This window comes from Stylophora pistillata, chromosome 1 (assembly GCF_964205215.1).
Source record: "Stylophora pistillata chromosome 1, jaStyPist1.2, whole genome shotgun sequence".
Taxonomy (NCBI): domain Eukaryota; kingdom Metazoa; phylum Cnidaria; class Anthozoa; order Scleractinia; family Pocilloporidae; genus Stylophora; species Stylophora pistillata.
The window spans coordinates 61152515-61170732 of record NC_142519.1 but is presented as its reverse complement, the minus strand read 5'-3'; the positions used below and the strand labels follow the sequence as shown (position 1 = coordinate 61170732).

The window sequence follows — 18218 nt, the reverse complement described above, 5'->3', positions numbered from 1 at the left end:
ATCACGAAACAGGCTTGTAGGGATGAAAGCGTAGTTGTACTTTTTTAACTCGACATATAGCTGTAGATATATTTACGCTGTATACATGTGCTATAAGCTATAGAACTTTTCTTTTTCCCTTCTTTGTTTTGTTTTTCTTTCTATGACATTTCTGAAATTAGGTATAAACTGAATGAGAATCCAGACAAATATTAAAACATTTATTGCATCAAGGACTTGGCCGCCTACTATTGGCTACGTAAAATTTGTAAACATTGGACTGAGTCTTACGTGTTCTCTCTTTAATTGTCATCCCACATACAAACACGAAGAAAATCACAAAAATTAAATAAATAGAAAAATAACCGGGGAAATTGTTTGTTTCATCGAAAGTGAGAAATTTTTGTAGCCGAGTTGAGAGTTGATAAAATTGCGTAAAAAATGATCCGGATGAATCAGAAAGGGCGTCTTATAACCATATTGCAGGCGGTAGTTTGTATTTTCAAGCGCGAGATTCAGCGCGGCGAATATTCCCCCTCCTCCTCGCTTTGCCACTCGTCCCAGATCTTCCACCCGTCCAACATGACGATTGAATATTCGCCGCGCTGAATCTCCCGCTTGAAAAAACTAACAACCGCTTGCAAGTAGGCTAGGCGTCTTACAATTCTTATTTCTTTTAAAGGCTTGTTCTACTGCCGCATCTATTCCAAATGATTTGAATGAGGAAAAAAGCGAGAGCTCTTAGCGTTTCTATGGTAACAGATTTCGACGTCATTTCTATCTCATTCTGTTCAGGAGTGACATAGGCAAAATTTCACGGTCAGAAAGCATGAAAAATAGACACAACGCAGTGAACATCCTTGCTATCTATCTCTCTCTCTTTTTTTTTTTTTTAATGTGAACTGTTTATTTTACAAAACCTGAGAGAAACTAATTTCGCAGACACGTCCATGATAGCGACGGTATCATACCATAATGGAACCTTTTCTTAAAAATTAACTTGAATATTTACTACTTCCCATGAAAATCTTGTAAAAGAAATATTGAAAACAAAAAACAACAACAACAACAACAACAACAACAACCTGCACTGATAAGGAAGGATGAAATTTTCCGCGCGTAAACTGGGATGGAGCGTCTTCAATCACTCAAGTTCTTAGAACGTGTTAGAGGTTTAGGCTTCTCAGGAATAAGAAACTAAGGAATAGGATCGTTACGAATAAGGAACTACAGAATGAGGACCTAACCAATCAGGACCTAAGGAAAAAGATCGTTGGGAATAAGGACCTACGGAATAAGGATGTAAGGAATAAGGACCTAAGGAATAACAACCTCACAAATAAGATCCTTGGAGTCAATGTCCATAAAGGCCAGGTCCGAATGGAAGATTCAGTCGCGTTAGTCAATCCTCTCTTGTCTGGTGATGACGATTTGAAAGAAATATAAACACATTTTCTCAACATCAATGCAAACCGTATTTCCATGGAGTCTAACTGTCTTCAACCTGGAAAACGCGGTATTCTCTGTTCCCGGAGAAAAACTTCGTTTTCTATTACTGCATTTCTTCTCATGGCTAACTCATGCAAGTGAGAATGATTTACGGTCTCCATATCTACATTTATCATTCCCTATAAAACGTCTTTTTCCTCTGCACTTGCCAAACTACGCTAAAGGGTTCGACATTAAAAACAGAAGAATCACCACAAAGGATGCAGAAGTTGTCGATGAGGTAGAGTTCTTTGCTTTTGCAAGATTTTTCACATCATCCGCTGAAAATAAATACCCGGAAATGTGGATAATTAGTGGTAGAAATTAATTCACTAGCGATTGTATCATTATACCACACAGATCAACAGTGCTTCTCGTGCGTGCTGATTGGCTGGTTCGGAAGTAAGTAGCAAGTATTTTCCCCTCTAAGAAGCCGAAGAGACAAAATCGCGCAGCAAGAGATAAATTTCCGATTGTTATTCGGCATATTGACAGAGGAAAACTATTTTTTTTTCGGTTTCCATGTGATATATTTTAAAACGATTATTAACCCTAAAGTCATTCAGGAAAGTGGTGGGTATTTACCTCCACTTCAGTAGCTAACCACTACTATTCACCCCCCACTTGGGTAATTATTGAGAGTAAAGAAAGTGTTTACGCGAAGACGTTTTTGAAAAGCGCGTGACAAAAAAAAAACTGCGTTTTCCTCACTCTAACCTACACGAATCGGTCGAAAACCAGGTATTTAAGCCTTTTCAAGACACACATACCAACCTGTGAACTTTACTGTTATTGCTGCCGGTTTCCCTACACCCAGTTTGTTCACTGCCCTTGCTCGGACTGTGTATGTTTCTGATTTATCAACTCGAAATGTATATTCCGTGTTTTTAACAGAAGACTTCACTGATCGGCTCCATTCTGTTTTCACGGTTTTGTGTTCAACATGGTAATGTGTGATTGCCGCACCACCATCATAAATCGGAGGTTTCCACATTACTTTGATGTTTGGTTTGTTCTGCTCGTCAAAGAACACCTCTTTTTTTACCATATTTTGGGGTTGATCCGGTTTAACTACAGTATTAAACAGAAGAAAATGCAGATCACAAAATGTGAAAGTGTTAGCGTTATTGCAGTTTTGATGAGACGACGGTTGGGGTTAGGGTTTACAGAAGTAAAAGGAAATATGAGGAAGGTCTGAGGTCATATATGGAATATGCCATCTTTCTAACTTTAAAATTATTTCTTTCCTACAATACTCCAAGATTTATCAGCCACCGGTCGATTAAAATGGAAAACTGACGATCACATAGACCACTTTCATAAATGGCTGCCGGATTACTATTCTTTTGTTTAAATTTAAATTAGCCCTTCTGGCCTCGTTCTCCAGTACAAAATTCAAAAGAATACATTATCTCAAGCGAGGCCAGAAGGGCTAATTTAAATTTAAACAAAAGAATATTAATCCGGCAGCCATTTATGAAAGTGGTCTATACCTTTCTCCTGTTCACCCGGCTCTCAATGTTGCTCTTGCTCAGAGTGAAAAGTCGTTCACAATCGAATTCAGAGCACCGTGACATTTCCTGGCCAAGCCGAATGAGGATGGGGATTTTATTTTGTTTTTGACTTAACAAAAGAAATCACTGATCTAATCAAACCCACGACAAATTTGGTAAAACACACTACACACTGCAAGTTCATTGCAGTTGAATGAAGTGATAACCTGAACAAAAACCGCCTCCCGGTTAGCTCAATGGATAGAGCGCTGGACTGTTGTGCGGGAGGTCGAGGGTTCGAGTCCCGGCCGGACCAACACTCAGGGTCTTAAAATAATTGAGAAGAATTTGCTGCCTTTCTATAACATCAAGAAATGGTTAGATATTCTAGTCTTCTCGGATAGGGACGAATAAATGGAGGTCCCGTCTCCTGCAGGGTTGGGGTAGGAGACGTTAATTTCCTACACACGAGATTACTGTGTGATGGATGTCCTCCCCTGGGGTGGGATGGGTGGGAGGGTGGACTAGCACGAATGGTTCCTATGTTCCTTTCTAGTCCTTCCCCACTGCAAAAAACCTAATGCAGTGAAAATGGACTAAATAAAAATAAATAAAATAAAAAAAAAAATAAAAAAAAAATAAAAAAAAAAATAAAAAAATAAAAAAAAATAAATAAAATAAAACTGAACACGCAGAAATGCTGTTTCCGACTTTTGATACGAAAAGCCAGCAACTTGCTATGTTTTTTTGCGTGACAAGAATTAAGACTTCAGCCACTTTGGTTAAGGGAAAAAGCTCATCATACGAAGACAGCAACGCAAAGTTAATAAATTTTTTATCATGACGATATAGCTACCTTCACAAATGAAAGATGGGAGTAGTACGTTCACTATGCGCGGTGTGAACATACCATGTTTCAGAAACAGTAGAAATAAAGTATTCCTTTACGACCCATACCTTAAAATAAATTCGATTAGTAAAATTAGTACCATGACTAGAACAGCGGATAGCGTTGAGGGTGCGCTCTGATTGGCTGGCTTCTCAAAATCCGAATATCCTTTGCTATTAGCCTGCGAGCAAAGTGCGCGAGATCGTCGCAGGAATAAATGAGTTAAAATTATCTTTTTGTGTTATATCATCTCACTGTTTTACTATAAACTGAAACCGCTATTCACCCCAGTGTGGGTGGCTAGCTTTACTCGGAGGTAAATTTCCAGCTCTAGCCACCTCCACTTCGTTGAATAGTTGTTAATTACTTCGTTTGCTGGGCAAATTGAATGAAAGGGTACCTCCAAAATGAACTGTCAAAGTGTTTGACGCAGTTCCCAATCCAAATTGATTTCTGGCCGTCACTCGAACTTCATATACGTAAGCCTCGTCGGTTTTACTGATCCACATGTAAGTATTGTTAGTTGTCAGCTTTCTGGCATATGTCCAAGACGAGTTAACGTCTTTGTACTCAAGTAAATACTGAACCACAGGAACACCACCGTCCTCTTCCGGGGGGCTCCAGGTCACCCACACATCATAGGGAGGCGGCTCTTTGCGACGTAATCTGCTGGTCAGGTTCAGTGGAGCAGTTGGTGAACCTAATCAAATAAATTCAAAGCAAGGTTCAAGCTTGAAAAGATTGTGAGTTGTAACAGGCTAACTCATGCAACGGAGAATGATTTACGGTCTCCATATCTACATTTATCATTCCCTATAAAACGTCTTTTTCCTCTGCACTTGCCAAACTACGCTAAAGGGTTCGACATTAAAAACAGAAGAATCACCACAAAGGATGCAGAAGTTGTCGATGAGGTAGAGTTCTTTGCTTTTGCAAGATTTTTCACATCATCCGCTGAAAATAAATACCGGAAATGTGGATAATTAGTGGTAGAAATTAATTCACTAGCGATTGTATCATTATACCACACAGATCAACAGTGCTTCTCGTGCGTGCTGATTGGCTGGTTCGGAAGTAAGTAGCAAGTATTTTCCCCTCCAAGAAGCCGAAGAGACAAAATCGCGCAGCAAGAGATAAATTTCCGATTGTTATTCGGCATATTGACAGAGGAAAACTATTTTTTTTTCGGTTTCCATGTGATATATTCTAAAACGATTATTAACCTCAAAGTCATTCAGGAAAGTGGTGGGTATTTACCTCCACTTCAGTAGCTATCCACTACTATTCACCCCCCACTTGGGTAATTATTGAGAGTAAAGAAAGAGTTTACGCGCAGACGTTTTTGAAAAGCGCGTGACAAAAAAAAAACTGCTTTTACCTCACTCTAACCTACACGAATCGGTCGAAAACCAGGTATTTAAGCCTTTTCAAGACGCACATACCAACCTGTGAACTTTACTGTTATTGCTGCCGGTTTCCCTACACCCAGTTTGTTCACTGCCCTTGCTCGGACTGTGTATGTTTCTGATTTATCAACTCGAAATGTATATTCCGTGTTTTTAACAGAAGACTTCACTGATCGGCTCCATTCTGTTTTCACGGTTTTGTGTTCAACATGGTAATGTGTGATTGCCGCACCACCATCATAAATCGGAGGTTTCCACATTACTTTGATGTTTGGTTTGTTCTGCTCGTCAAAGAACACCTCTTTTTTTACCATATTTTGGGGTTGATCCGGTTTAACTACAGTATTAAACAGAAGAAAATGCAGATCACAAAATGTGAAAGTGTTAGCGTTATTGCAGTTTTGATGAGACGACGGTTGGGGTTAGGGTTTACAGAAGTAAAAGGAAATATGAGGAAGGTCTGAGGTCATATATGGAATATGCCATCTTTCTAACTTTAAAATTATTTCTTTCCTACAATACTCCAAGATTTATCAGCCACCGGTCGATTAAAATGGAAAACTGACGATCACATAGACCACTTTCATAAATGGCTGCCGGATTACTATTCTTTTGTTTAAATTTAAATTAGCCCTTCTGGCCTCGTTCTCCAGTACAAAATTCAAAAGAATACATTATCTCAAGCGAGGCCAGAAGGGCTAATTCAAATTTAAACAAAAGAATATTAATCCGGCAGCCATTTATGAAAGTGGTCTATACCTTTCTCCTGTTCACCCGGCTCTCAATGTTGCTCTTGCTCAGAGTGAAAAGTCGTTCACAATCGAATTCAGAGCACCGTGACATTTCCTGGCCAAGCCGAATGAGGATGGGGATTTTATTTTGTTTTTGACTTAACAAAAGAAATCACTGATCTAATCAAACCCACGACAAATTTGGTAAAACACACTACACACTGCAAGTTCATTGCAGTTGAATGAAGTGATAACCTGAACAAAAACCGCCTCCCGGTTAGCTCAATGGATAGAGCGCTGGACTGTTGTGCGGGAGGTCGAGGGTTCGAGTCCCGGCCGGACCAACACTCAGGGTCTTAAAATAATTGAGAAGAATTTGCTGCCTTTCTATAACATCAAGAAATGGTTAGATATTCTAGTCTTCTCGGATAGGGACGAATAAATGGAGGTCCCGTCTCCTGCAGGGTTGGGGTAGGAGACGTTAATTTCCTACACACGAGATTACTGTGTGATGGATGTCCTCCCCTGGGGTGGGATGGGTGGGAGGGTGGACTAGCACGAATGGTTCCTATGTTCCTTTCTAGTCCTTCCCCACTGCAAAAAACCTAATGCAGTGAAAATGGACTAAATAAAAATAAATAAAATAAAAAAAAAAATAAAAAAAAAAAAAATAATAAAAATAAAAATAAAAAAAATAAAAAAAAAAAAAAATAAAAAAAAAAATAAATAAAACTGAACACGCAGAAATGCTGTTTCCGACTTTTGATACGAAAAGCCAGCAACTTGCTATGTTTTTTTGCGTGACAAGAATTAAGACTTCAGCCACTTTGGTTAAGGGAAAAAGCTCATCATACGAAGACAGCAACGCAAAGTTAATAAATTTTTTATCATGACGATATAGCTACCTTCACAAATGAAAGATGGGAGTAGTACGTTCACTATGCGCGGTGTGAACATACCATGTTTCAGAAACAGTAGAAATAAAGTATTCCTTTACGACCCATACCTTAAAATAAATTCGATTAGTAAAATTAGTACCATGACTAGAACAGCGGATAGCGTTGAGGGTGCGCTCTGATTGGCTGGCTTCTCAAAATCCGAATATCCTTTGCTATTAGCCTGCGAGCAAAGTGCGCGAGATCGTCGCAGGAATAAATGAGTTAAAATTATCTTTTTGTGTTATATCATCTCACTGTTTTACTATAAACTGAAACCGCTATTCACCCCAGTGTGGGTGGCTAGCTTCACTCGGAGGTAAATTTCCAGCTCTAGCCACCTCCACTTCGTTGAATAGTTGTTAATTACTTCGTTTGCTGGGCAAATTGAATGAAAGGGTACCTCCAAAATGAACTGTCAAAGTGTTTGACGCAGTTCCCAATCCAAATTGATTTCTGGCCGTCACTCGAACTTCATATACGTAAGCCTCGTCGGTTTTACTGATCCACATGTAAGTATTGTTAGTTGTCAGCTTTCTGGCATATGTCCAAGACGAGTTAAGGTCTTTGTACTCAAGTAAATACTGAGCCACAGGAACACCACCGTCCTCTTCCGGGGGGCTCCAGGTCACCCACACATCATAGGGAGGCGGCTCTTTGCGACGTAATCTGCTGGTCAGGTTCAGTGGAGCAGTTGGTGAACCTAATCAAATAAATTCAAAGCAAGGTTCAAGCTTGAAAAGATTGTGAGTTGTAACAGCTGTCCCCTTGCAAGTTCTTTCTTTGTGACAGCAAGGCAGGTTACATACATTTTGAACAAGATTTCTTCTCGTCTCGGATAGTGGAGCCGAAGTGTTTTCATGAGAAAAAAACTTGCCCCCCCCTCCCCCCTGGAAGGGTTAGGCCTACCTACCGAGGCAAGACAACTCGCCATCGATACGATTTCGCCAATTTTTATGTCAACGGTTAATTGATTTTTTTTCAATGAAGCGTTACACAGGAAGCAGTTTGTCACAGAAACCATTCGTCTGCTGTGTCCCAGCCCAAATGCAACTTAATACGGAGCATTACTACAGTAACCCCGCTGGGCAGGGATGCCCTGCATTACGGGTAAACCTTTATTTTCGTAACCTTGCAGGAAAAGAAAAAATATCGCTCTTTGGAAAGAAATATGCACGTGCGTGCTTGTTGCTCTCTTAGCCTTTTGTTTTTACGACGTTTCACCGTGATCGCCTTCGTACTTTCGGAAAGATCCTTTTAGGAATGGTGACAGCTTGAAGCGAGAAAGTCTGTTGAAAACTTTTCTGATGAGAAACTTTCGTTGGCGACATCGCGTCATAACCTTAGGAGACGTTTTAAATCTGAAATACTCACTAAAAAATGAAACCAAAACTGTGCGTGATCGAAATCCTTGACCAACTTTGTTAATCGCTCTGACATTCACGTGCATCTCACGTGGATATCCGCTTTGAAGTTTGCAAATCACGTGCTCTGTGCTGTGGGTTATGGTCTCGCTGATGAAAACCCGTGTAGTGAAGATGGGATGTTTATATTCAACGACGTAACCAGTAAGAGGCGTTCCCCCATCATCTTCGGGGGGCTCCCAGATGAGCCTGCTGTACAAGGGGCACTCGGTTTTATTGCTTGAAATGTCGTATGCTGTAACATTGACGGGTTCTCGTGGCTTGTCTGAGAAAAAGTGAGTTAGCATTATCAAAATGATTTTTCTCTTGTGGGATTTTTCAAATGAAATGACTGATGAACGGACGAATGATTGATGGTCTTAGAACGGATTGAATTATCGATTGATTTATTGCATGAAGGTTTGTGTCAGCTTTACCCAACGAGAAATCAAAGTAAAAACAGGCAAATTACCAAAAGCGCGGGAAAACGTCGACGACCAAGTTACGCGTTTGACGTGTGATTGGTTTAGTGCGGTGGCCCAGAAGGCTCAACGCAAACTAAAAATATACTGCAGCAAATAAAAAATATACTGCAGCAAATAAAAAATATACTGCAGCAACTAAAAAATATACTGCAGCAAATAAAAAAATCAAAACGCAAAGAAAAAAGTACCGCAGCAAATAAAAAATGCAACGCGAACAAAAAATACTGCAGCAAATAAAATATGCAACGCAAACAAAAAAAAAAAAAAGAAAACGCAACCAAAAAAAATTGGAACGCAACGCCAAGGAAGACTGGGTAATAGTTCTTAGTTTCCCGCCAACACTCGTTTCATCCTTTGCTTGTTCACCTTTCAGAAACCATGTTTTGCAGCGAACTTATGACAGTACCATGCTGCTCCTTTAAAAAATCGATAAAAACTCTATTTTCAAACCCTCGATGAAAGTAATCTTCTATAATCCTACGCAGATCGCTTTCGTCCATAGCCAAAAGCGAGTTCCAGTTCATGCTGTTTTGGCGGGAAACTAAGAACTATTACCCAGTCTTCCTTGGCGTTGCGTTCCAATTTTTTTTGTTTGCGTTTTCTTTTTTTTTTTGTTTGTGTTGCATATTTTATTTGCTGCAGTATTTTTTGTTTGCGTTGCATTTTTTTATTTGCTGCGGTACTTTTTTTCTTTGCGTTCTGATTTTTTTATTTGCTGCAGTATATTTTTTATTTGCTGCAATATATTTTTTGTTTGCGTTGAGCCTTCTGGGCCACCGTAGTTTAGAGCATGGCACGAGTTTCCTAAACCAATCAGAGACCGGGGAAGAGAAAAACCAAAGCAATTCCGGATTACTTTCGATAATTGCTCTTATGTCCGGTTGAGTGAGTGAAAGAGAGATTGAATCAGAACACAGTTAAATAATAAAAAAAAAAAAAAACCAATGATTGAATAAGTGAGTGAAAGTCTTTCTTCCTGGGCTTCTAAAAATTTATTCACAGCAGTAAATGACATAACAAGGAGGTTATTGAATACTGGATATCCTGTTTCATATTATAATAAATAATGAATTGCGGACCAATGGTGTTTTCCCAGATTACTTCTTGACTTCCAATTCAATTGATATGCCAAGCTAAATTTTACACGGATTTTTATTGGTTCTTACTTATGACCTATTTTAACACGGATTTTTATTGGTTCTTACTTATGACCTATTAGTGAACAGACGCGTAGATGACTTGACCATCAAAAACGTTTGCTTCTTCATAATACAGAATAAATATATTTCAATCTATTTGTTAAGCTCAATTAAAAAATAATCAGTCAATAATAACAAACACTTACAGATTTGTTTAATGACAACATTAAACCGCTGAGTTGAAGTCCTTGATTTAGCGATGCATGTCACAGGCTTGAAATCCCGCTCACCATTTGTCACTATTGTCATTTGGCTTTGGTCTTTCCAAGGATCCGGTTTTCCTTTCCAAGAAACCTGTTTTCCAATGACTTGTGCATTGTCTGACCATCTCCAGGAAAAGTCCACACGTAATCCGGGCGATGCTTTGGTGACGGTGCAGATGAGGGAAATCTTGTGCCCCACCCATGACTCCACCAGCTGGGTAGAGTTTTGACGATCAGTAATAATGTCTAAATAAGGAAATCGCAGGTTTGTTTTCAGTAATACAACACTCAAATGAAAATTTGGGACCAGTCATTATTCATCCCTTAAAGGGTAGGACGGGGAGGAGGTGTTGGAGGATCACATAATTTTCAGGGGGAGTAGATAAGGAATCAGTCGTCGCCAGAGCAGTGCGAAAGGGGGGGGGGGAGGAATACGGTAACTTGACTGTCAATTAACTGCCAATGGGGAGGGGGGTCATAAGAATTTAGCAAATCTTTAAGCAGGGAATCGGGTAAATTCAGTTCCTTAGATTAAGAGCAGTCTCCCTTCCAAGCGTCATCTGTCACGGGACTCAATAGACATCTGTGAAAGAATATTCCTGGCGCCTTAACAACTCTGGGGAGCCACGTTGCGCTTTCCTTCCCAGAGTTCACGAGGTGTCGCGATATGTTCGTGACTAATTCGCATCGTTTTGTAAGTTAGTCTTCGTAGCCTCGTGAAAAGCGAGACCAATATTCATGCACATAAGCGAATAATAATCATGCTCGCAATTCTAAAAGAGATCTATGCTTTGAGTGGGAACTGGGGAGTGACAACTGACACGCCCCCCCTCGTACATCGAGAAGGCAAGGGGTCACGCCATCTACTGATTAATCGCGACTCATTTTGAAAACGGAAGATATTACTCTTCTTTGGTAAAAAAAAAATCTGCAAGACATAAACACGATGTAATTTTGTGGTTAGTTTGATAACTTTATTAACGTCACGTTTGGGGAAAAAATGAATCTTAAATTCGATCATTGTACAAGTCGTCATCAATATTTAAAGTGCATATCGGAACTTTGTTACAAGAAGGACATTCATGTGGAGCTAGAGAAATTGCGCGGTAACTTCAGACAAAGGGGATAGTGTTTCGGTAACTGACGCCGGAAAAAAAAAAAAAAAAAAAAAAAAAGAAAACTAAACAGATAAGCCTTTTTCACCGCCAATGTTGAAGGCAGATTATAAACTGGCATGGAAATGTTTCTTTTCGATTGGTGGTCATTAATCATTCAACATGAGGCTCTGAAGAAATATGCTTCGCGACCTCTATATAAAGTTGATTCAGTAATTTCTAACGTTGCTAATCTTTTATTCTGCCATCGCAATAACCAAGTAAGAGCGAGATTGATAAGTTTTTAAAATTTAATTTCTACTCTAAAGAAAAATTGCGCAGAATGCTAAGTATATGGGTCTTTTTTTTCTTACGTTAATTTAGAAACTCTGAAAAGCTTTGACATAAACAAAGAATTTTGCACCTGTCTAGGAAATGCGTTTTTACGAACAAAATTTTTTTTTTCGTCTGCTTTGATCTTCATCCTAGACAAATCTTGCCGCCTGTCCATTTATAGGTTAATATACCTTCCTAATCCAACAATACTATAAATTGGCGTTTCTAAATGGCAGAAAAGATTACCTTGGACAAAATATTTTACGGTGTAAAATAGAAAATCAACTTTTGTGCGACTGAGACCAAAACTATGAATATATTTGCGAGATTGCTCGATTATCATATAAACCGATCGACAAAAACTAATTAATTACGGCCCACCGCACCATACGGCCTTGTGCATTATTGATTTTGATCGTTTCAGGTCTTAGAAATAAATTTCGTGGCTTTGATGCAAAAATTCCAACATTTGTTGCGGCTTCGAGTTCATTTCAAGTTCATTTGCCGCCCGTCAGTTACAATCAAAACTTATGATCGCTATTGAAAGGTCTGGACTTTTTTATTTCCACTGCTGACGGCATTTGCCTTCTAGTTGTGGAAACAAAAAGTTACTAAACAAACGTCCATTCACAGTTACACCTCTGACGCTATCTGATGCATCTGAAGTTAGCTGGTTTTTTAAACAAAAAATGCCAAAATGGAGGCTACAGTTAAACCTCAGAACGTGAGTCAAAGCTGCAATCTCCCGGCGCCACGCGCATTTACAAGTATGCTTTCTCCAAATGAATCCATTTTGGAAGCAATTTGACTTCTGAAAGTTACCAAACAAATATTGAAACGAACTTGATTGTTTTCTGCCGAAAATATGAATCCCAAATGTATGTCTCGCAGATTTTCATATTCCGGCTTTCATATCACCACGCTATCTGAATATTGAATTGACTTCCACTGAGAGATTTTCTAGATATTTAATGATTTAATGAGACAGAATTAATAAAACGCCATAGAGCAACGATCGATCAAAATAGGAAGTTTGAAAATTTGCCTTTTGAAAAATACAGTCGAGGACGATTTGAAAGATTTCAAACTGCGATTACCTATACTTCTGACTTTGATAATTTTAAATGGTAGTTTTTCTATAATGTGCCGTTTATTTTTGTTTCGTGTTTTGTGTATTTTTTCAGTTTCGTGCCTCGGCTCAAAAAACAAATAACTTCTACCTTTATAATTTTATCTATGAGCGTGGATGTCAATGAGCTTTATCATGTTGAAAGCTGTCGTACAAAAACATGTCTTTAATGCAAAAAATGGTAAAAACTGTCTCATTACAACCCAAAAAGTTGGCGGAAAATTCTTAAGACTAATCCCTGTCAAGACAAAGTTGATAATTCATCGCCAAGCTCAAACGCACAGAGGACCACGCGAAAACCGAATAACAATGAAGAATTTGACAGCAGCAAGCCAGAAATCAATACCTCCCCAGAGCAGCTTCCAGCATGTGAATGTAAAAATGATCACTTTTCAGATAAAATAGCAATTGAGTCATTCGATTCAGTCATAAAAATACACGAAATATGAATGAAAGTGGAGTTTATACGAGTGAATAAAACGGGTGTTACTTTTTCTGAATTTACGCGTGCGACATGAAATGAAGATGTTGAAGAGCGGCTCACTTTTGCAAAACAAGGTACATTATATGCCGTAAGCGCAAAGAGCTTCAATTGTTCGTACTATTTTATCGTTACGCTTGGAATGAGAAATTCGCGCCTATTAAGGAAAGCAGAACCATGAAACTGAAGCAGAACTGTGACCTGTGTAATACTTACCTACAACAGTTAGTTCGACATACTCAGCTACAGACACACTCTCTTTTCCCGGGTCCAAACTGCAAAAATACCTTCCAGTATCGTTCAGCGTGAGATTTTTAATCTTGAAACTTGCTAGTTCGTCTTTCACTGCGCTCACTCGGCCGATAAATGATGCTGTTACTTCTGGCCGAACCAAGCTGTTGAACTGAACGGTTTTAGCAGTAACATCTTTCACTACAATAGCAACATCGTCTTTGCCGCTTTGAACTCCAAATTTTACATACTTGATCGTCTCCCGGCTGGAATACTCCCATCGAAGAATGGCATCGGTCGCTACGAAGTAGTCTGCGTCCTTGGGTTTTGTGGTAAAGTGTACAACGAATGCACTTGCCACAGAAACTGCGAGGAGGAAAAATACAGTAAACATAATCAGGGTTCAGCCCGCTCGTTAAAAGGAATAAAAACAACACGGTTGGCGACAAGTAAATGCACTTACTCCAGAAAAAAACTGATAGAAATATTAACACATGAGTACAATGTGGGTGGGTCACCCTCATATTTGATTTCTGAAGATAAGGAGGAAGCTGATGAGAGTAACAGAAAGTGGAATTTCTCAAAATACACGCGCTCAACCGCAACATGCAAAACAAGGGATTCGGCGCTACGATTGGTGCAACTCGGACACGTCATAATGTTTATAGAGTAGAACATAAAGAAAACTCTTCTCTTGAAGTAGAAAAGTATTTTGCCAACTTCTAATGTATTGTTATTCAAGTAAGGGCAATTCCAAAATCTCTTCAAAAACTTATCAGTAAAAGTTTTTCTTCCTGCTTGTTATCAAAAAATGTAGACTCGCACATATCTCTTCTGGAAGCATTTACGTTATTTTCATTTTGCAGAAAAAGAGTTCCAATACAATGTACAAAAAAAAGGTCTTGAATGACTGTGAACAAAAACACAGCATACAAATAACCTGCACTTTTTTTAACAAATAATAAAGGACACTGAAAAAAATTAATAAAAAGTAAAAAAAGCACTTTGCACAAGCTAGAAGGCTAGATCATAAAAAGAAGACATTTTCTGCTGAATAGAGTGTTTTCGCAATTGTCTGGTAAATTATACACCGCAAACAGACTTGAAAACTATAACCTAATTAATTTGAGTCGCGAGATCGATTGGAAGACACCATATTTTATCAATAATATTTGCATTCGCTATAGATAGGAAACACCTTTCATTTTGATAAAAATTTTCATAAAAAAAATTAAACATTTTCCAAAACATCTGTCACGACCAAATTAACATCATTTGTTGATGGGAAAGCACTTACTGCTGGTGGTTACAATTTTGGGGCCAAGAAACCGACAGAAATTGGAAGAAGGTTTACTCTTTTAAAATCTATAAATATATTTTATCTGTGATCGATATAACCGTTGTCTTTTGTGATATGTTCCCTTCTATAGACGCGATAACTAAGGGGAATCATTGTTGTTATTATAGGTTTAGTTTTTTTCTCCAAACTGAAGTAAAACATCTGGTTTCTCTTACCAAATCTTTGGAAATAAAAAATAAGGAGTTTTTTATATTTGTTATAGATTTGCTCCATTCTTGTCCGGTTATCTCTCTCTGGTGATCATGCATGGGTTCTTTAGAAAAACAAAAGTTTTGCTAGAACTAAAAGGGGTAATTAAAATTGATAAATAATGTTTAAATTAACTAAACTGTCATAATTTCCTTCTTGATTGGCAAGCCTTTTTTGGGCTAAACTTTTTGCCTCAACAAATTAAATTATTGGAAAATCATGAAATGATAACAGTTTGGCTAAAACGAGTGAAAGGAAATCTGAAGGATATATTTTAAAAGAAAGATTTAGGGAATAAGAATGTATAATACACGAATACCGCTTTTACTCCTGAAAACTTAAAGGTCACCTTGAAGAAATTTCTGTCTCTTTATTTTTCCAATGAGGTAAAATACTCCTGAACTAAGAATCAGTTATGGGCAAAAGTCATGTGAAATAGCTATGCTTCAATTTTACCATCAATAACGTAATGTCTTCAAGCAAGTATGTACTTGAATAAGAGAGTATATGCAAATATGAAACTGATTTATTTTAATCAACATCCTCAAAACATTGCATTCGTGATTTCGGTCGATCTAACTGACCAAAAGTCAAGAGCAAGATCACATTTTACTTTTTTGTTTGTTTTTTGTCATGAGAAACTTTTTGTAGGGTCAAAAAAGGTTGACCCTTTCCAGGGTTAAGGATTTGGCCAGCGTCCTAAATGACCTTCAGCTAAGCAACTAACATTCACTGTGACATGTTTTTGAGCGCCTGAACAGCTAGCGTTAGCTCTCACGCTGCTTCTATTTGTTTTTCTGTCTCTCGTATGGCAAAGCTCTAAGTCATTCTTTCGTAATGCCTTCCCCCTAATTCCTACGTCTCTTCCACTTAATCAATCCTGTGACATCAGCGAGGCATATTGAAGCAGACAACATCGTTCCTAGGCTCTTCACTTAGGAAAGAAGGCAAAGAAGACAAGGGGGTCTGAAATCGAAGTTGCAAAAGGGACACGCCTACCCTTTCCCAGACTTTTTCCTAGACAACTAGGCAAGGAAGAACTAGGCTTTAAGCTGGATGCCTCCATGTAACTGCTATGCAGGGCGGTTTGCTCTTCTAGCTCCTTTACTTATCCCTGGTTGATGATAAAACAACTGACTTTGGATCAATGTCAGCTGAGCAGCTGCATACCTACTAGGCCTTTAAAGATTAAGCTAGTAAAAGTAGTATATTATGCTAGTAGCATTGCTTTTTTTGGGTGAAATTATGCTAAAATTATGCTCTTTTTTCCAAATGATGCCTCTTTTTTTAAATTATTCTCTTTGAAAAAATTGTAGGTAAGTCCAAAAAATACATTTTTTGATTAGAAGCCGTTGGTCTACAAGAAAGAAACGCAACAAATCCACAATGAAATTCAAATAAACATTTGGGTCATGTTGAGATGCACACTAGTACTAGACTATAAATGGCTCACAATGTGACTTCCGGTTCCGGTGCACCCCAGACCCGGGCTCAGACCGTTTCAGACGTCGCTCAGTGATTCACAGTGAACTACAAATGCTACTACTTGAACTAAAACTTAAAACATCGAATAACGTCACCGGGTGCTTGGAAGTAGAGATGAGCAATGATCAAATTATAGCATCAAAATTGATCCGATAATTATCAAAATATGCGAATTATGCTAGCATTGCTACTTGGCAGAAATTATGCCAGTTTGCTCAAATTATGCCAAAAATTATGCTAGCATAATCTATAAAGGCCTAACACCTACCCTTCCCCCAATATCTGTTGGTATCTTATAATAATAATAATAATAATAATAATAATAATAATAATGACAATCTTTATACAAGGGGCGGGGCTCACATCACTGGGGAGTGGTATTCTGTGAGGCCCTGTAAAATAAAAATAAATGAAATAAAATTATAGAAATAGAAAACAAATTACAAACATAAAAACTAAGTAATATCATAGTTAATCGATTTAATCGATTAACTACGGTAATGTACAGGGTGTGTAGACATGATAGAATCAGATCTCAACGCTAACTTAACTAAATACATGATTTTTCATTCTAGGCTTAAAAATGAGAAAGGAGTCGATTTCTCTAATAGAAGTGTCTAAGACATTCCAATCTCTTGCGGACACATATAGAGTCTGGTATCTATTTAACAATTATTCGCCGAAGGCAAGGTGAATATTGTCGAATAATCCCCGAGACGAAGTCGAGGGGATTATTCGACAATATTCACCGAACCTGAGGCGAATAATTGTTTTAGTATAATATCAGAGCTCAACAACAGAAATTTCTAAAATCACAACATTTTAGTAACATTTATTAACATTTTATTTCAACATTATTATAAAAACCGCTTGGAGCGGTTTATATAGCGTCATATAAGGAACCGCTCGACCAATCAGATTGCTGGAAACTCTTTGCTTAGCTCTGCAATTATAGTAATGGCTGTTGTTAGGTTAGGCGAGAGGTGGGTGTAAACGCTAACAGTTGTTCAGATACTGACATGGATCTCTGATTACTCCAATTTACTCGTCACCAGGCTCCTTTCGTCACCTAGTAACTTCAAAAAGTATAACAGTAAGTACAGTGAGGTAAAACGATAAACTTCATAGAAGTATTGTTTTAGTTTTTATTCTTTATTTGCTGTATTTTTTGTTGTCCCATCTGTAAAATCGGTGTAGTTTTAGTCGTATTTTCCTTTCGTGAGGTGAATCAGTGACGCTGACAGATATCGACTCCTAACACTCCTAGGTAGGCAGTGGCCAGCTGGACTCTCAAGCGAGAGGTCTGGGTACGAATTTTAGCTGGGATCACATTCTGGTCATATGCAAGACACTTTAAGATGAATGGATACTCTTTTTTTTTTGTTCTTACAGAGTCTGGGGCCCCCGAAGCTCACACAAACATGATGGTCCTTTTTGCTGACTCAGTTTTAGTTATCTTAGCAGTTTAGTTTGCCTAAGTTAGGTGATAACAAGGACAGGTGAATCCTGAAAACAGAACGGTTATTTTATGTCTAATCAACTCGACCATTTCTTTTTGCTTTTTTTAAAATCTGTTTGCCTGGCGGCGTGAAATATCAGAAGTGTTAGAGTTTGGACCAACACGATTTTATTGATTTACCTATTATTCATCATGTTTGAACATGTTTTGTTGTTAAAAAATTGCTTCATTTGTGATAAAAAT

General features: G+C 38.2%; 2 protein-coding genes across 5 annotated transcripts in view; one reads left to right on the top strand and one right to left on the bottom strand.

The window, feature by feature from the left end:
- Positions 1 to 18218, top strand: part of LOC111337975 (uncharacterized) — a 33956-nt gene that overhangs the window by 7441 nt on the left and 8297 nt on the right. The window lies entirely within an intron of this gene.
- On the bottom strand, positions 858 to 14054 carry LOC111347613 (neural cell adhesion molecule 2). Of its 4 annotated transcripts, XM_088727964.1 has the most exons (9): positions 13946 to 14052; positions 13468 to 13848; positions 10155 to 10457; positions 8296 to 8610; positions 7325 to 7624; positions 5296 to 5592; positions 4250 to 4549; positions 2242 to 2538; positions 858 to 1748 (listed from the first exon to the last, which is right to left on the bottom strand). In XM_088727964.1, exons 1-9 carry the CDS (start codon positions 14004 to 14006, stop codon positions 1642 to 1644), a joined length of 2361 nt encoding a protein of 786 aa, XP_088584090.1. In that variant the 5' UTR covers positions 14007 to 14052; the 3' UTR covers positions 858 to 1641. The 4 variants fall into 4 exon arrangements, with proteins under 4 accessions (XP_088584090.1, XP_088584095.1, XP_088584099.1 ...); XM_088727969.1 differs by lacking the exon at positions 2242 to 2538 and having other exon boundaries at positions 13946 to 14053; XM_088727973.1 differs by lacking the exons at positions 858 to 1748; positions 2242 to 2538; positions 4250 to 4549 and adding an exon at positions 4556 to 4803.

Bases quoted from the DNA above. Each gene is read 5' to 3' on its own strand.
- LOC111347613 (XM_088727964.1), bottom strand. From the start codon at position 14,006: ATGAGGGTGACCCACCCACATTGTACTCATGTGTTAATATTTCTATCA. The intron at 13,849-13,945 runs GTAAGTGCATTT...TCCTCCTCGCAG, and splicing joins TCTATCAGTTTTTTTCTGGA to TTTCTGTGGCAAGTGCATTC. The intron at 4,550-5,295 runs GTTGGTATGTGC...TTATTTGATTAG, and splicing joins AATAACAGTAAAGTTCACAG to GTTCACCAACTGCTCCACTG.